Source organism: Fusarium keratoplasticum, chromosome 8 (genome assembly GCF_025433545.1).
Source record: "Fusarium keratoplasticum isolate Fu6.1 chromosome 8, whole genome shotgun sequence".
NCBI classification, from domain to species: domain Eukaryota; kingdom Fungi; phylum Ascomycota; class Sordariomycetes; order Hypocreales; family Nectriaceae; genus Fusarium; species Fusarium keratoplasticum.
Window position 1 is genome coordinate 1,743,505 of NC_070536.1, and position 16,594 is coordinate 1,760,098.

Consider the following 16,594-nt stretch of genomic DNA (forward strand, 5'->3'; position numbering starts at 1 on the left):
CCGCATCTCCACTCCTGTCAACTGTCACCCTCTTCTGCATATCCGCGATGCAAGGGCATATCGTGAGAGGGTAGCGGGATGCCCTCAATCTAACCAGTAGCTCTCGCAAGGTGCCCTAGAAGCATTGAACAATTCCCCGTAAGGTGGTGGGGCCAGCTATTGCGTGCTCGTCGACATTGCCCTGAGAGGCATTCCGGCAGGGCTTATGGCAGGCATTGAGGGACGCATTGGGTCGTCGTCGGACCGTTGCTGCTGATGTGTCGAGCTGACAGAGGAAAAGACGGAATATCGACAGGTACTTATTATCAACGTCTCCAGCTCACACACCCACCTTCACCCATGCCCTTCACGGGACGGGATCATCGCCACCCTGCCAAGGGTTACCCACGCGGCGTTGAGACTCTATCCCACCGCGGCGCCCACCATCCGGCCACCGCGAACCTATAAACAGCTGCAAGCTTACGCGATAAGATCCCCTTCAGGCGTTGAGCCCATCACATATCGTGATGGGACAGGAGCTGGCGGATTCAACTCGGTCGGGATTGGCTTGCATCCGACCGGGCTAGAGCGTGGGGTCTTCCGGAGCCATTGGCCCCTCGCCATCGGGATTGGAGAAGCAGTCGAGTACCAGGATGAGAGGCCGAGGGCCCGTGAGAGTCTTGTGGGAAGGACGCAGCGGGAGTCAATGAGAGGCCAGCAAATTCAGCACACAAGAGGCGTACAATTCCCTAGTTGCCACGGCGGATACGACTATCGTCCACCATGACGTCGACGCCGCATGCGCGGCACTCAATGAGGATCAATCACCGGCACACGCCCTAGGTCAGCGTGGGAAGATCTGGGCCCCCTGGTGGAGCGGGCTACGGACCATCGCTCGAACGTTAAATATCGGGCGATGGTCCGGAAGCTGGAGGAGCAAACTCTGTAGCATCTCCTGGTTGAGTCCATCTGCCATATATTGCTTGAGCTGCCGCTTCAGAGCTTTGGCAGCTTTCCCCTTCTTCTCATCCCTCTTGCTGCAACCTCCAGCTTGATGTTGAGACGACAACACTTGTCTGCTATTTCTCCCTTTTCTTCCTGGTTCTTCCATCCAAAATGGCGCCCCGCCCCATCTTCGCCGCGACGCACCCACGTGCATGCTCTACGGCCTTCGAAAGGGTATGATTGAGCTTCCAGCGTCTTCCCCTGGCGTTATTTTTCTGTCTCTATCGTCAAGAGAAATCTCTCCTCGAGTAAAAAGTCCCTCAGTGATGCTGACAATGGCTGCCAGGTCTTCATGACTCGGCGCGACATCATGGAGAGTGTGCACGAACCATTTGGGGATGCCTTCTACTACGGCCCCGAGTTTCTGAGCGACCGCTTCAGAGACGACGCCGACCAGCGCGAACGCAGTGGCTTCGCCGACAAGACGTACAAGGACATCTTCGACCAAGTCATGGATGCCGGAAAAGAGGTTCGTCTTAGTTTCCCCCTCTTGTTCACTCTGCTTTGATGCGATTTCCGAACTCCCCGAACTCCCCGTCCGTCCCCCGCTTTCTTGATTGAGGGGAAATGGGTCGTCTGTGATGTCAACGAGCCGCCCTGTTTTCCCTTCTGAGACTTGGTCAATTGAGTTCTCTTGGCGTTGTGTCCATGCCGCATCGTCGCATCGGCGCATTGCTGTCGCCACCATGAGAGAGGGTGTATCACGGTTGCCATCATGACACTTGATTCTTATTTACCAGTCAAGCATGATACTTACACACTGCGCAGGGAAAGAGAATCTTCATCAAGGATATGGCCTACTACCTCATGACCCCGGATGGCAAGCCTACCAAGGTTGCGCCGTCCCTGGGCGAGGAGGAGTCCGGCAACCCAACTGTGGTGCCGCTAGAGATCCTGAAGCAATTCCAGTTCACATTCCTCATCCGCCACCCCCGCAGGTCCATCCCCTCGTACTACCGCTGCACTGTGCCGCCTCTGGACGAGGTCACTGGCTTCTACAACTTCATGCCAAATGAGGCTGGCTACGAGGAGCTGGTGCGTCTCTTTGACTATCTGCTCAAGGAGGGCGTCGTTGACAAGGACAACCTTGTCGTCGTCGACGCCGATGACCTGCTGGACAACCCCGAGAAGACCATCCGTCTCTACTGCGAGAAGACGGGCATTGACTTTAAGCCCGAGATGCTCGAGTGGAACGACCAGGACAGCAAGTTTGCCAGCGACGCCTTTGAGAAGTGGAATGGCTTCCACAACGATGCCATCAAGAGCTCGGCTCTCAGGCCGCGCACTCATGCCCAGGTAAGTTGACGATTTTATTGAATCGCCCCCCATTACCCCTTCCTCCACCTGTCTGTCTGCGTCAAACACCTGCTGTTCGCTCGCTCTCCTCGTGGTTGGAATTGCCTGCTGATGTAGCTAACTAAAGAAGACATCCACTACCGAATCGGAAAATAAGGAGTGGACCGCCAAGTATGGGGTCGAGGCGCAAAAGGTTATCCGCAAGACGGTTGAAGACAACGTCGCGTACTACGAGTACCTGAAGCAGTATGCTCTGCCTGTTTAAACTCTGTCGGTAAAAGACGGTTGCACGAGATATGCTGGAGGGTTTCTTTGCGATGTTTTTGCTTCTTCGACTTGGGGTCTGTTCTCACGCTTTTGCTCTCTCAGATTGCATTGTATACCGGGGAATAATAAGCCCCGGGAGGGCTCAGAGCTCGCACATGACTTATGACGGTCTTTGGATTTAGTTTGATGGTACATTTATGATACAAATAACCACTTGGCTCTACGCCATTCCATGCATATATCCTAGAATTTGGTAGCCTATTGTGCCTTGGTTGCCACCACATCCGCATCTTGAACCGGAGCCTCCCCAGCCGGTGCTGCCTCTTTCCTCTCTTCCTTGGGAGGCTCCTCTGCTTCCGCTGTCGCTTCCACCGTTTTTTCCGTGAAGTATGTGGGGTTCTCGAACAGTTCGTGCGTAACATTGCCGGACCACTTCTCGGCGTACTCTCTATCCTGGTCGTTGGCCCAGCTCACCGTCACATCCAAGAGCTTCTGCTCCTCGCCCTCAGCGGCCTCGTTGGTCACAATCTTGTTGCCCCGTCCGAGACCACCCAGGACGGCAGCCATGTCGGCGATAGAGTTTGGCTTCTGAGCGTTCAGGGCAATACCGCGCTCCTGCTTGCTGCGAATGGGGCGGTATCCCGGGTTGCCCTTCTTCTCCTCCTCGGCGATCCGCTTGCGGTCGGCGGCCGTGAACTCCTCGGGGCGCTTATATCGGAACTCGTTGTCCCACGCCACCTCGTGCAGGTGCTTGAGCTCGCGCAGCTTCTGGAAGACTGAGCGGCCGGCGGGGCCCTGGCCGGCTGGAAAGGAGATGCGGGCGAAGGGCGACCAGTAATCCTTGCGGAGCTTGGCGGGTTTTGTCTTTTTGCCGTTGAAGGGGAGTTGCTTGAGGTCGTGGAAGCCCTATAGATATTGTCAGTCAGTTCATGACCGCACACCAAGTCGACTCAACACCAGGAAAATTAGCAATTGAACTCACATCGAGCTTCTCGTCAAAGCTGTAGATGATCTGGTCTGTCCTCCGGTGTCCAAAGACCCAGATGTGCTCCCCATGGCCCTCAGGACCTACAAAGCCCGTCGTGGGGCGCCGAGGCCGGCCAGAGTGTGCCTGTCGCACGCATATCCGCACGTAGCTAGGCAATTGACCTAGGCTGACTCCCTGTGCCGGTTTCATGGTGGCGGCTGTGAGGTTGAGGCGGGCTCGCTCATGAGACTCGCTCTGGAAAAACTTCCCGCAGAACGGCGCATGCCAATTGCCCGGCTCAATTGCGGCAAGTGGTGAAAGTCATGTGACTACTGTCGATCGGGAAGCGCCGGGGATGTGGCGATAAGATAAGGAGAGACAGTCATGGAGCTCCCCACTCGTCAAGCTGACGGGATCTTGGGAGTGACATGCGAAATAACTCGACACCTTTCTTCCTGACATAATTACTGGTGCAATACTAATGTCATTCTGTATTACCATGTGTTCGGCTTCTTTCTATTGGCCCCTCTTTTGCCCCACTATGTCTCGCTTTATTTGTCTCCCCAACCCTGGGCTGAGAGTGACGTCGAAGATTCCCGGAGCTTCTGGCAGGGCCGGCATGCTTCTACTCAGCTGCCGCGAGCCTGCTTGAGTCTGCCTGAGGGATCTCGATGCTTCACGTCGGACGATTCGCTCCACCAGAGGCTTCCAAAGAGTATCCTGATTCCTATGCGAGATCCACTCACCTCGTGAATAAATTCACCTCGTCCTGCGCTTTCGGAGCTGAACTCTCCTCTCTTTCTCATACAGACAGAAACAAAATACCCCACCACAACCACATCAAGCGATACCCAACCTTCCGAGGTCAGGAAACCTGACGGAAGCAGCCCTTTCCTTTCATCCTTCGGGCCACAATCGCCAGGTGATACAATATTCTGCGACTACACACGCATACGCATACGCATACACAACTCACGATTACCACCACCAACTTACACCTTGATTCCCTGTTTTACAAGTCCATCGTTTTCACTACTACACTACCGCCATCATGAACTCCCGCATGGACTTCACGGACCGGGCCCAGAAGGCTGTGGAGGATGCCATGGCCTTGGCTGAGCAGTACGCCCACTCCCAGCTTGTCCCAGTCCACCTTGCAGTTTCCTTGCTCGACCCTCCTCCGGACCCCTCCAAGGATCAGCAAAACGCTCCCCCAGTCGTCAGCACCTTGTTCCGGCAGGTCATCGAGCGAGCCCATGGCGACCCTCAGCTCTTCGATCGAGCACTCAAGAAGACCCTCGTCCGTCTCCCCAGCCAAGACCCTCCACCAGAGCATGTCTCCTTGGCACCTCAGTTCCACAACGTCCTGCGAAAGGCATTGGAGCTGCAGAAGGTGCAGAAGGACACCTACGTCGGTGTCGACCATCTTATTACTGCGCTTTCTGATGAGCCGAGCATCCAGTCGGCCCTGAAGGAGGCCAACATTCCCAAGCCCAAGCTTGTCCAGGAGGCTGTACAAGCCATTCGTGGAACCAAGCGAGTCGACAGCAAGACGGCCGATACCGAGGAGGAGAATGAGAACTTGGCCAAGTTCACCATCGACATGACCGAGATGGCCCGCGACAAGAAGATCGACCCCGTCATTGGTCGAGAAGAAGAGATCCGCCGGGTCGTACGAATCCTGTCTCGACGAACCAAGAACAACCCCGTCCTCATCGGTGAACCCGGTGTGGGTAAAACCACTGTCGTCGAAGGATTGGCTCAGCGAATCGTCAACCGAGACGTTCCCGACAACCTGAAGAACTGCAAGCTTCTGTCGCTCGACGTCGGCGCCCTTGTTGCTGGCAGCAAGTACCGAGGAGAGTTTGAGGAGCGAATGAAGGGTGTGCTGAAGGAGATCCACGAGTCCAAGGACGTCATTATCCTCTTCGTTGATGAGATTCATCTTCTGATGGGTGCCGGTTCATCCGGTGAGGGAGGCATGGACGCTGCCAACCTTCTCAAGCCCATGCTCGCCCGTGGCCAACTGCACTGTATCGGTGCCACCACCCTCGCCGAGTACCGCAAGTACGTTGAGAAGGATGCAGCCTTTGAACGTCGATTCCAGCAGGTTCTTGTCAAGGAGCCTAGCATCTCTGAGACCATCTCCATCCTTCGTGGTCTCAAGGAGCGATACGACCGACACCACCGTGTCACCATCCTCGACAGCGCCTTGGTCGCCGCCGCCAACTTGGCTGCGCGCTACCTCACCACCAGACGAATGCCCGATTCGGCCATTGACCTTGTCGATGAAGCGGCCGCCGCTGTGCGTGTCGCCCGAGAATCTCAGCCCGAGATCATTGATTCTCTTGAGCGTAAGCTTAGGCAGCTGATGATTGAAATCGCGGCTCTCGAGAAGGAACACGATGAGGCATCTCAGACTCGTCTGGTGCAGGCGAGGAAGGACGCCAAGAATGTCGAAGAAGAGTTGCAGCCACTTCGCGAAAAGTATAAGAGCGAGATCAAGCGAAGTGAGGAGATTCACCAGGCCAAGGTGAAGCTCGATGAACTTGAGAAGCGTCTCGAGGACGCGACCAACAACGGTGAGCACGCCAAGGCCGCCGATCTCAAGTACGGTGCCATCCCCGAGCAAGAGTCTGTCATCAAGGAACTTGAGACACGCAAAGCTGCCGCTGACGCAGCCCTGAACGCAACTGGTGCCGACGTTGGCGGTGCCATGGTCACCGACATTGTCACCGCCGACAACATCAACGAGATTGTTGCCCGATGGACCGGCATCCCTGTCACCCGACTTCGCACTTCCGAGAAGGAGAAGCTTATCCAGATGGAAAAGGTTCTCAGCAAGATTGTCGTAGGCCAGAAGGAGGCGGTCCAGTCGGTTGCCAACGCCATCCGCCTTCAGCGATCTGGTCTCAGCAACCCCAACCAGCCACCAAGCTTCTTGTTCTGCGGTCCCTCGGGTACCGGAAAGACCCTTCTGACCAAGGCTCTGGCAGAGTTCCTGTTTGACGATGCCAAGGCCATGATCCGATTCGACATGTCCGAATACCAAGAGCGACACGCACTGAGCCGCATGATCGGTGCGCCCCCTGGATATGTCGGTCACGATGCTGGTGGTCAGCTGACCGAGGCTCTCCGCCGGAAGCCCTTCTCAATTCTGCTCTTTGATGAGGTTGAGAAGGCAGCCAAGGAAATTCTCACCGTTCTGCTCCAGCTCATGGATGACGGCCGCATCACCGATGGCCAAGGCAGAGTCGTCGATGCCAAGAACTGTATCGTCGTCATGACCTCCAACTTGGGTGCTGAGTACCTTGTCCGACCCGGTGTCAAGGAGGGTCGCGTTGACTCTGGCACTCGAGAGATGGTGATGAACGCCCTCCGCAACTACTTCCTGCCCGAGTTCCTCAACCGTATCAACTCGGTCGTCATCTTCAACCGCCTGACACGCAGGGAGATCCGCAAGATCGTCGATATTCGCCTCGGCGAAATCCAGAAACGGCTCGAAGACAACGGGCGCAAGGTGACCATCGACGTGTCACACGAAGCAAAGGACTATCTCGGCAAGAGCGGCTATTCCCCTGCCTACGGAGCTCGTCCTTTGTCCCGTCTCATCGAAAAGGAAGTGCTCAACAAACTAGCCATCCTCATCCTGCGCAACAACATCCGCGACGGCGAGTATGCCCGCGTCGAACTCATCGACGGCAAGATTGTTGTTCTCTCCAACCACGAGGACAGCGAGCTTGGCGAAGATGAGGAGATGATGGATGAGGAGGACGCTGTTGACGAGATGCTTGACGATATGGATCAGGATATCTATGATTAAGTGTGTTTTCATTCCGCAAAGGTGGAGTAAAGATTGAGATATCAGCGTGGAGGAATCATTGTCTGGACGAGATTGACGATTGCATGACGGCGTTTAAATGGCAAGAATTCATTGCCAAAGGTTTTTGTTTTGTAGGATTCATGTACTTAATTACTCATCAATAATTGAGACACAAAAGTTGGAATGACATTATCTGATCCGTCTCGAGTCAAGTGAAGTCATTATGTGAGACATGAGTGTTGTTGGAGTGAATGTCAATTTATCTTTATTGTTATTATGTTTACTATGGGGGTCCTAAGAATACGGGTGTGTCTCCGGCCCATCCAAAGTCGTCTATCACCATGGACCAGTCAATACCTTGAAATGGATCATGAGCGTTGTTGAGGGTATTATCTTGATTGTTATTTTCATCCGTATTAGTGACCGGTGGATTAGTATCTGAGTGACAGTCAACAATTAGCAATTTGCTTCAAAGCAACAGCATAATCAACTTACGAAAAGCCTCTAAGCCTCTGCTCACACCCTCTGTGCTTCTCTTTGCCTCGTGCAGCGCATCCTTGAAACGGTTGAGACACCAATACGTGACAGCAGCACCGATGCGTTCTGGGAACGCGCTCACGGGTTCCTCCGACTTGGGCAGCAGATTCCTCACGGACCAAAATGTCTCGAGGATGACGGAGCCCCGCGCGGGGAGGTCGCATTCGCGGACGGAGCAGCTTTGAAGGACGGAGCGAACACGCATGGCGAGGGCGTCGGCGTCGGCTGGGGTGAGGTGGCGCGGGGCGGCGGTCGAGTGTAGCGTCGAGAGGAGGATGCAACCGGCGTCGACGGCAGAGCGGTATATCCAGTGAGTTCCGTGTGTGAGGAACTGCGAGGCAGTCTCGAGGGCGATGGCTGTGTTGATGAGATCGTGGGAGGTGCTGTAGGCGCGGAGGGCGTTAAGGGCAAAGTTGGGGCGAAGCGTCGGGGGTGAGAGGAAGTAATAGGATTGGACTTCAAGCTGGGTCGAGAGTATCATGAAGCGGGAGCAATCTGGATATGGTTATTATCAGCTGGTCTTGGAGTCAGAGCTGTTGATTGCCTGTGTCTTACCCGTCTCGACTCTTGTGACAATTGGCTTGAACAGCTCAAACTCGTCCTCCCAGTTTCTGACCACTGCTTCAGAGACCCCGTTGTGTGCACAGATTTGTGCTGCCATGGCTGTGTGTAGACGATTGCTGAACTTTTGTAGCTCGAATAGAGTAAGTAGTTCTGGTGCAAGGGTATCTTTGACGATGTTCTTGCATTGAGTGTCATCGTGTTGTATAAAGGGAGGCGGCGTTCCACTCCCTGTAGCAATCCTATATCATGTGTTAGAATGGGTCGCAGTAGTTTGTCTATTCAACGTACTTCTGTGAAAGAATGCAGCAGAATATCCAAGTTACCGACGCGTCATGATCTGTCGAGGTCAGGTTCTGCCGACCGCCGATCAAGAACCTAGAATGAGATCCTCGGCCGGTGTGTAGACCGAGGAGCATACACGAGTTGAAGGCGACGCTGATGAGCAGCGGTGACGGATCTGTCACGAATCTGATGGTCGGGAAAGGCCAGGCGCAGATGATGAGAATGGCGTGGATGGCCTCGAGATCCAAGGCGACGGCAGCGAGGAGGGTGTATACATCGCGGTTGAGGCGGTCGACGAGGGTGGTGAAGATGTTCTCATCCCTGGCGTATCGACGGCTGGCAACATATATCACAGCCCAGAAGAGAGTTGGACATGCCGCGTAACATTCATCCGGATCCCTTTTTCTCAATATGGGGAGATATGGATGAAAGCACTGTAAATACCTTGAAATCGGTCAACGTTGCTCAGACTCAAAACAACCAAGGCATCTCACTTTTCAAAGTACCAGTCAATGTCTTCGCCGGGCAAAAGTCTGTCGCCGAGGACACGAGGTTTTGTCGGTCCAGTCTTTTCATATGCTGTAGTTGTAGTTGTGAGCTGGTTTGATGATGAGTCCTGTAGAGGAGCTGGCGCTGAGAGGATGGATGTGTTCGTGATTGAAGCAAGTCGGCTTGTCGAATCTGGAAACATGGGATTACTCCCGTGAGAATTTGAGGGACTCCATGTCGTCTCTCCATTGTTCCTCGGATTAACAGCTTCCTTGATGCTCTTCAACTCTTGCTCCAAAAGTTCGAGTTTGCTATGATGGGTAGTTGTCAGCATGGGTCTAGGGTATCATCAGGTGAAGCCTCAATGAGTAGCCATCTCTGCAGTGGTTGTTGAGACTGTCAATTAGTACGATACCTTCTCTTTGTGACTCTCTTGTGCGATCTATCGTAGACGCATGAGAGACCTAGTTTGGCACATCGCTGACAGGGCTGTCCGGCGACAGGACTCGCTCTACACCGCACCTGAGACCATTGTCAGCTCCATTGACTCATTCTCTTGCGCTGAGGACTTACTTTGGAGTCGCGACAGCTGATGCAAGCTACGTTCCTCCTTATCCTATCCTGAGGCGAGTCAGGCGGCTGATTCTGCTTCTGCTGCGGCTGTGCCGGGCCAGATGTCGACGCGGGCGACTCCTCCGATGAAGGTGTCGGGGCCATTGGGGTGCATCACAACAACCCCCCTGTAACCGAGTCGCTTATGTCTTGAACCTCTGCTGGCGTGGACATTTCACAGCCGGGGTTTGGGTCTGCAAAGGCTGAGGCAGTACCCGTCTTTGGGCGGTCAATTGGTTGGTTTGTTAGTGCCTCGGTCGAGGCACAATTTGGAGGTTGGCTGGTTGGTTGGTTGCGTCGAGTTAGCAGCTGACGCCTTTGCTAATGGATGGATCTAGGGACGGGTAGATTGCTTGACGTCACGTGTGCGAGGAACTAGGCAACTCAAGGAAGTCCAACTATACGAGCTACCTACCTACAGTACCTGGGCGTTGGTAATGAGACTTGAAAGAAATCAAATTGGATTGGATTGGATATTATCTAGATCAAGCTAGTCCTGCATATTCTACGCCGGCCAATTGAAATCCGGCTGTTAAAGTTGCGCTTTCTTTTGTAGAGCTACTATAGAGACAGTTATCCCGGTTCCACCCATGCCAGCCGCTTCACCAGTGTGATCCTTTATTGGACCTTCTTCTGGGTGACCTGGCCACGAGTCCTGTTTGTTTTCCCTCCGGACTTCATCATGACGCTGGCCAACTTCCACAGAACCCAGATAAAGCCGAGAGCAACAGCCGCTGTTGTGCCCGAGGTGATCCAGTCTGCTCCCTCCTCCTTTAGTACGGGCACTGTGACTGGGTTCATGAGCCTGCTGCCACTCTCCGGCTGGGGAGCGACGTGCCAAAAGACGGTATCGCGAGGGAAAAGCTTGTCATATCCCACATGAAGCCGGTCGAACGGATTCTCCAGGGTTTCGGCCCCCGAGGAGCATGCCCAAAAGACAGCAGGGTACGGAACCTCGATATCGACTTGACCGCTTGCAGAAGGTTCAAGATACCGCAGGTGAAGCGGAACCTCGGCCTTCCAAGGCTCATCTTTCTCGGGTCCAGGAGGGCCCAGTTCAAGAAGGACACTGGATCCCCAGGTCTCGGTGGTGTATGCAGGTGCTTCCAAGTCAACGGGCAGAGTCGTGTATCGCAATGAAGTGAGGTTCTTGGAGGCCAGAAACAAGTCGTCATCCAACTGATATCTATCGGCAAAAACTGTTTTGGGCAATGTCAAGAACGCGTAGGGCGCACACTCTCCCTCGCTGCCCGGGGCCTGGTTGGAGCTGAAGCTCAACTGAAGCGTAGGATGCAAGCCAGTCGGGCTGAGAAACTTGGAGCCAAAAACAGAGTCGCTCTGCCGGTGCCGAGACGGAAAAGTAAACATGGCCGGCGAAGGCTTCTTTTGCTCACCGAGGACACTTAGAACGCCAGCAACCCCAAGTTCGTGCTTCTCCATGTTTGGCTGAGAGTTGTCGTTCATGAAAATGCCAACCTCCACTCTTCTCCCCGGAGACGCAGGGACAGCAACCGTTTGAGAACGGAGCGGCCATGTGGCATGGGCAACAAGGGACTTTGTGGTGGCCTCATAGGACAAGTCCAGGCTGGCAGCCATGTAGAGGCTGCGTAGTCGAGCATTGCAGGTAGTGTCAACATCGGAACAAAATTCCTGCAAACTGGTGGCAACGAAAGAATCCAGATCTTCTACTCCTTGGTAAAAGGAGAAATAAGGGGAAGTCGAGGAGCTGTCTTGCTTGAGCTCGGTGAAAGCCTAGTGAACTCGGTCAGTGTTTCTAATACACTCAACGGCTTAGAAAAAAGAGGTACCTCGGGCTTTGAGCAGTCCAGCGGGCCGAATCTTTGAAGCCAGGTACATAATTTCGAGCTGGGTTCAGAACTTGTTAGCATCGATAACCAGTCAGGGGCGGTAGACGACTCACTGATCATGTGAGGTTGATGAGGTAGGAGTGTAGTATACGTGAAGACCTGGGGATATTCGAGAGGCGAAGGGGTCCAGTGTTTCAAGCTTCAAGGGGCTGGCCCATCTGACGTGGACAGAGTCATAGTCCTTGAGCAGGTCGGTGAGCTCCCGAGGCAGCTCATCGAAGGGGATGGTGAGCTTGTCCTGGCGGACCGTCTCGATCTGGGGACCCGATAACCCGGCTTCTTGAATGTCCAACGCCGCCGGGTCAAGGTCATGGTCCTTGTGCACAAAAGTAACGCGCTCACGCATGGCGGTGACTCGAGCTTTGAGCTGGATTGTGTTGTATACCCTCGTGCTCGGTATGTGCTGTAAGCTGTACTGTACTGCACTGCACTGCTGGATGTGCTGTCGCGTGCCACCACCGAGATATCGGGCGGTATCTCGAATAGGACTAGCCGTGGTCCAATAAACAGCTCGGTGCCTGGGACCAGCGTCCAAAGAAAGAGGGAAAATCAGCAGTAAATCCAAGCCCAGGTGCCCGGTTTCGTTGCTTCGGTGTCGAGCTCGGTAGCGAGTTGGTGAACAGATCTCCCTGGATCCAGGCTCAAGAGTGACGTTACTGGAGCTTTGGTTGGTCAGAGCTCCCCAGCAAAAAGGCCCGTAAGGCCGCTGAGAGAAGAGACAAGTATCGAATACACGTGGTTTCGGTGCGACGCAGGCACTGGCCGACGTACACCAATACCCCAGCTCGTGCCCCTCGTCCCCTTCCGTTTTGGTCACCGCGAGATGATTGACGCTAAGCCTCTCTGGGGACCGACGGGCGATTCAACTTGCGCCTGCCGCAGCGCCGCCTCGGTCGCCTGTTTCCGTGATTGAATGAAGGAAGTCGCGACCATCCCATTTCCATTTCTTCGCCCGTCGAGATGATACCACGGCAGAGCCTCATTTTTCTTCCTCCTGCATCCACATTTTCACCTCTACGACACCACCCACGAAAGAAGCCATAACAGTGACACACGGCCCCGACGAGATCATGCCCATCGACTCCCGCATCCCGTTGTGATCCAGAGTTCGAGACCGATACCGACACCCGGAACCACTTTTGAGACGACGATTTCCCCGAGCGACCCGTCTGCGCTGCGGCCACAAGCTGCAATCACGACATCGATATTGAGGTGCCACGGTTGACGGCGAAGTGCCGCTGAGGCTGGCCCGTCAAAATTATTCCAGCACGAAACTGCACGCCTCGAGACGCCATGACCGATCATCAACCATATGTAACCATTCGTTCGCGGAGGCCTGCTGAGGGTCCCGGTTCCAGGAGCACCGGACCTTCCATGGTGCGTCTTATTGCTGCTGGTCTCAGTGGGCAAGTCGGTTATACTTACACCATATGACTTCATAGGCCGGACCCAGTGGAGGGGATTTCCATGCCAGATCCGCAACTCACGACACAAGCCGCACAAGTTTTCATGTAAAACATATCGGCCAGTTCGCCCAGAGACTCGAAGATGTTAGTCTACCCCTCCCCCACCAAGTCTTGGCTACCATTATCTAACCACTCCACAGTCTGCAGCCCGGGCTTTTCCAAACCGTGGGAGATCATCTGCAAGATACAGCAATGTCCAAGTACTCTTGTTGCATTGGAACTCTGATGATCTCTTTGTCATTCCTGAATTGGAGGATCTGGAAAAGTGTCTGAGCGAGGACTATGGCTTCAACACGGATATTTTCGCCATCCCCTCTGAGAATTCTCACCTCGAGTTGATGATGCGCATCGGTCAACTCATCAAGGAGCATGAATCTCAGGATACATTATTTGTGGTCTACTACGGTGGCCATGCTAGGATCGACGAATCCAGGCAAAGTACCTGGTGCGCGTGAGTAAAGAGTGAACCCGTAATAGCCTCAACATGGGTCCTGATATGTATTAGAACTCGAGAGCCCAATTCACCGTGGCTACAGTAAGTCTTGCTTGTCTCTCTGTAAAACCGATTAGGGTTCTAACTTATCACAGATGGTCCGCAATCCAGACCCTTCTTGAACGGTCATTATCGGACGTTCTCATTCTCCTAGATTGCTGCGCTGGGGCCGCCAGCGCGACATTTCCCAATGGCTCCAGTATTACTGAGACAATATCGGCATCGAGTTGGGATGCCATTGCCCCAGACCCTGGACGTTATTCGTTTACCAATGCTCTCATCGAAGTCCTTCAAGAATGGCGGCTTAGAGCTTTCTCAGCTGCCATGCTTCATGCCGAAGTGCTCGCCAGACTCAAACACCCCCGCCCCATCACCATCAATGGCAAATATTTCGAGGCTCGGTCAACGCCGGTGCACTTCATGATGACATCCAACCACAAGGCACCCAGTATCGAAATGTCACGGATGTCACCGGGCGATAGCTTGCCGTCTCCTGATTTGTTGCCAATGCCAGCCATGGGCCATGAGACAGGCCGGGCCCCAGACTCCGCGCCCGTCAACAGAAACGATTATATGTTTACTGAGCCCAATGAAGACACCCCTCACGTTATGATCTCTTTGGCTCTGGAGGATGATCAGAGGCTGGACATTAACGCCTGGGAGCAGTGGCTGAGTGCCTTTCCCGCCATGGCCAAATACGTCAAGGTCCAGGGCGTCTTCAAGAGCCACTCGACGATGCTTCTTGTGTCGATGCCAGTTTCCATTTGGGACCTTCTCCCCGAGGATCATGCTACGTCTTTTGTTGCCTTCATCCGTTCCAACAACCTCATGACTCAAAAACCCCGCAATCAGTCTGTCCCGGTCTTTGTTCCTACGAATCCATACCCAACCGAGAATGATGGCGCTTCATTTGTCTCTGGCGTCTCCGGTACCACTTTTGCACCGACAGAGACTACTGGACTAGCAGGGCAAATGGGTGCCTTTAGGGATCCGGCCTATGGCAGGCAAACAGCTGGCCCAGTTGTCAGGACGGCCCTTTCACCGATCCAACAGCTCTCTCCTCTCTATCCGCCATCACAACCCGGATCACCCTCTCAGAGTGTACCGCCACAACCAATGAGGTCTATGCACTCGGCAACCTCTCTTTCTACATTGCAGAGGCAGCAATCATCCTCCTCTCTAGGATTTGGCGGAAGTTTGACGAGGCAGATGATCATGAACCAACAGCAAGCTCTTCGACGCACTACATTTGGAGCTGACGTTCCTGAGCCAAAGAAGTTCTCGCCTCACGTGGAAAGGCGTCTTGAAGAATACTATCAAACCGAGCCACTGCCAAACGATGGGCAAAAGGCGTTCTTTGCCTCGAATCTCGGCGTCGAGCCCTGGCATGTTGAGGTTTGGTTCCATCACCGAAGAGAGAGGGATGCGTTCGCCCAACGATTCGCGTCACTCAGAATCGAGGATTCGAAAGTTCAGACTCACGAAGGGCCACGCATGATATTGCCCGCAAATCTCAGTGAGCTTCTAGATATATCGTTGCCAGGACAGGCACTGCTCCTTGATCTCCGATCATTATCAGAGTACCAAAGATCACACATCAAGGGTGCGATCCACCTGCGGGCTCCGCAATCCTTCTTGCGGCCTGCATCTTTGGATATGATTGAGCGGGCCTTTGCCGATGCACAGAGCAGGAGGGCGTTCTCCCACTGGCAGCGGGCAAGGACCATTGTATTTTACTCGCGTGGTCTTGAAACTCCATGGGAATGTCCGTCAGCCGAAATCCTGCTGGAGAAGCTCTGGGCCTGTGGCTGGAATGGGCACTGCTTCATTCTAAAGGGCCATTACCGCGAATTCAGCGACTCGTTCGCGAAGCACATCTACCGCAGCCAGGACACACAGGGTCTCGAGGGTGTAGGAGAGGCCCAGTCCACGGCAATCACTAGCCAAGCAGACGCATCAGTCAACCAGCAAGAGTTTGCCAACCTTCTGTCTCGGCTGGAGAGGGAGGACCAGTTGCGCCATCTAGGCACATCGCCTGGGCAAAATGAAGAACGCACCACGGCATTGGAGGAGCACGAGAAGGAGCTGGAAAACGAATTCCAAGATCGGTTCCCGGCATTATACAAGAAAGCACAGGATGTTAATGGCCCGGTTGCTGGAAGGTCCGATGATGACAATTTTGTTACCAAGGCACAAATGGTAGAATACCTGGACCGTGGCTTGACAAAGATTCGAGACGCTCAGGCAGCAGGACCACCAGCGACAACTTACGAGCCTGGACACTCCAAGTTGGCGGCCGATGGCTACTTTGACCGGGCATACCTGGACCGAGAGTCGGATGAGTATGTCGAGGTTGGTCGAAGTGATGAGCAAACTGGCGGCGAGGGTAGCCCCCAGATGACAGGAAAGGGCAAGGAGATCAGGGCAGCGCCATCACCAGATGACCTTCCCAGGAGGGGACGTGGAGGAGGGATCTTGAACAAGATGTTTCGACGGGCATAACTTTGATGGGCTCTACGGATTATGATTCTGAGGTGCATGTAGTTGTCATGTCATCTGCGGCGTTGATATTAAAAGGAGGTTAGGTACTCGGGAGCATTAGAGCACGGGGTTCGGCATGAGATTCTGGTTCTTGGATAAGGAACAGGTTGGGGAGCGATGAAAGAAAGCATTGTCTTACAAAGTCTTTAACTTCTCGATAGCATCAACTTGCCCATGTGGTCAAGAGGGATGCCACTTTTTCTCCCTTATGTTCTACCCTACATCTTGCATGTTGCACTGCACGTTCACTTTACTCATGCAGAACCAGAATCCCGTGTACAAATTGCTATGATGACGAGTACCTTGCTCTATGGCGGTCTGCTGGGCCTCTCCCTCCGCCTGTGTAGTTCACGGGTTCGTTGTGGCAACACTGCATACCAGATACCGCAGCTGATGGCGTCGTGT

The 16,594-nt window shown here is 54.0% G+C and overlaps 6 protein-coding genes across 6 annotated transcripts; 3 read left to right on the forward strand and 3 right to left on the reverse strand.

Annotated features, from left to right (window-relative positions):
• Positions 1 to 1,095: 1,095 nt before the first annotated feature.
• Positions 1,096 to 2,545, forward strand: NCS57_01036600 (uncharacterized protein; the record flags this gene model as incomplete). The annotated part of the gene is made up of 4 exons (XM_053060112.1): positions 1,096 to 1,158; positions 1,271 to 1,453; positions 1,753 to 2,280; positions 2,408 to 2,545. The coding sequence occupies 4 exons, from the start codon at positions 1,096 to 1,098 to the stop codon at positions 2,543 to 2,545; spliced, it is 912 nt and encodes a 303-aa protein (XP_052910506.1).
• Positions 2,546 to 2,805: 260 nt separating this feature from the next.
• On the reverse strand, positions 2,806 to 3,724 carry NCS57_01036700 (uncharacterized protein; the record flags this gene model as incomplete). The annotated part of the gene is made up of 2 exons (XM_053060113.1): positions 2,806 to 3,453; positions 3,530 to 3,724. 2 exons carry the CDS (start codon positions 3,722 to 3,724, stop codon positions 2,806 to 2,808), a joined length of 843 nt encoding a protein of 280 aa, XP_052910507.1.
• An 841-nt stretch (positions 3,725 to 4,565) lies between these two features.
• NCS57_01036800 (Heat shock protein hsp98) lies at positions 4,566 to 7,337 on the forward strand (the record flags this gene model as incomplete). Its single annotated transcript, XM_053060114.1, has 1 exon — positions 4,566 to 7,337. The coding sequence occupies one exon, from the start codon at positions 4,566 to 4,568 to the stop codon at positions 7,335 to 7,337; it is 2,772 nt and encodes a 923-aa protein (XP_052910508.1).
• Positions 7,338 to 7,620: 283 nt separating this feature from the next.
• NCS57_01036900 (Zn(2)-C6 fungal-type domain-containing protein) lies at positions 7,621 to 9,926 on the reverse strand (the record flags this gene model as incomplete). Its single annotated transcript, XM_053060115.1, has 7 exons — positions 7,621 to 7,775; positions 7,833 to 8,369; positions 8,430 to 8,677; positions 8,727 to 9,164; positions 9,215 to 9,520; positions 9,625 to 9,731; positions 9,783 to 9,926. 7 exons carry the CDS (start codon positions 9,924 to 9,926, stop codon positions 7,621 to 7,623), a joined length of 1,935 nt encoding a protein of 644 aa, XP_052910509.1.
• Positions 9,927 to 10,439: 513 nt separating this feature from the next.
• NCS57_01037000 (Protein PBN1) lies at positions 10,440 to 12,290 on the reverse strand (the record flags this gene model as incomplete). Its single annotated transcript, XM_053060116.1, has 3 exons — positions 11,743 to 12,290; positions 11,630 to 11,687; positions 10,440 to 11,573 (listed from the first exon to the last, which is right to left on the reverse strand). Exons 1-3 carry the CDS (start codon positions 12,033 to 12,035, stop codon positions 10,440 to 10,442), a joined length of 1,485 nt encoding a protein of 494 aa, XP_052910510.1. The 5' UTR covers positions 12,036 to 12,290.
• A 692-nt stretch (positions 12,291 to 12,982) lies between these two features.
• Positions 12,983 to 16,150, forward strand: NCS57_01037100 (uncharacterized protein; the record flags this gene model as incomplete). Its single annotated transcript, XM_053060117.1, has 5 exons — positions 12,983 to 13,066; positions 13,132 to 13,239; positions 13,296 to 13,606; positions 13,661 to 13,690; positions 13,744 to 16,150. 5 exons carry the CDS (start codon positions 12,983 to 12,985, stop codon positions 16,148 to 16,150), a joined length of 2,940 nt encoding a protein of 979 aa, XP_052910511.1.
• Between the last annotated feature and the right edge of the window lie 444 nt (positions 16,151 to 16,594).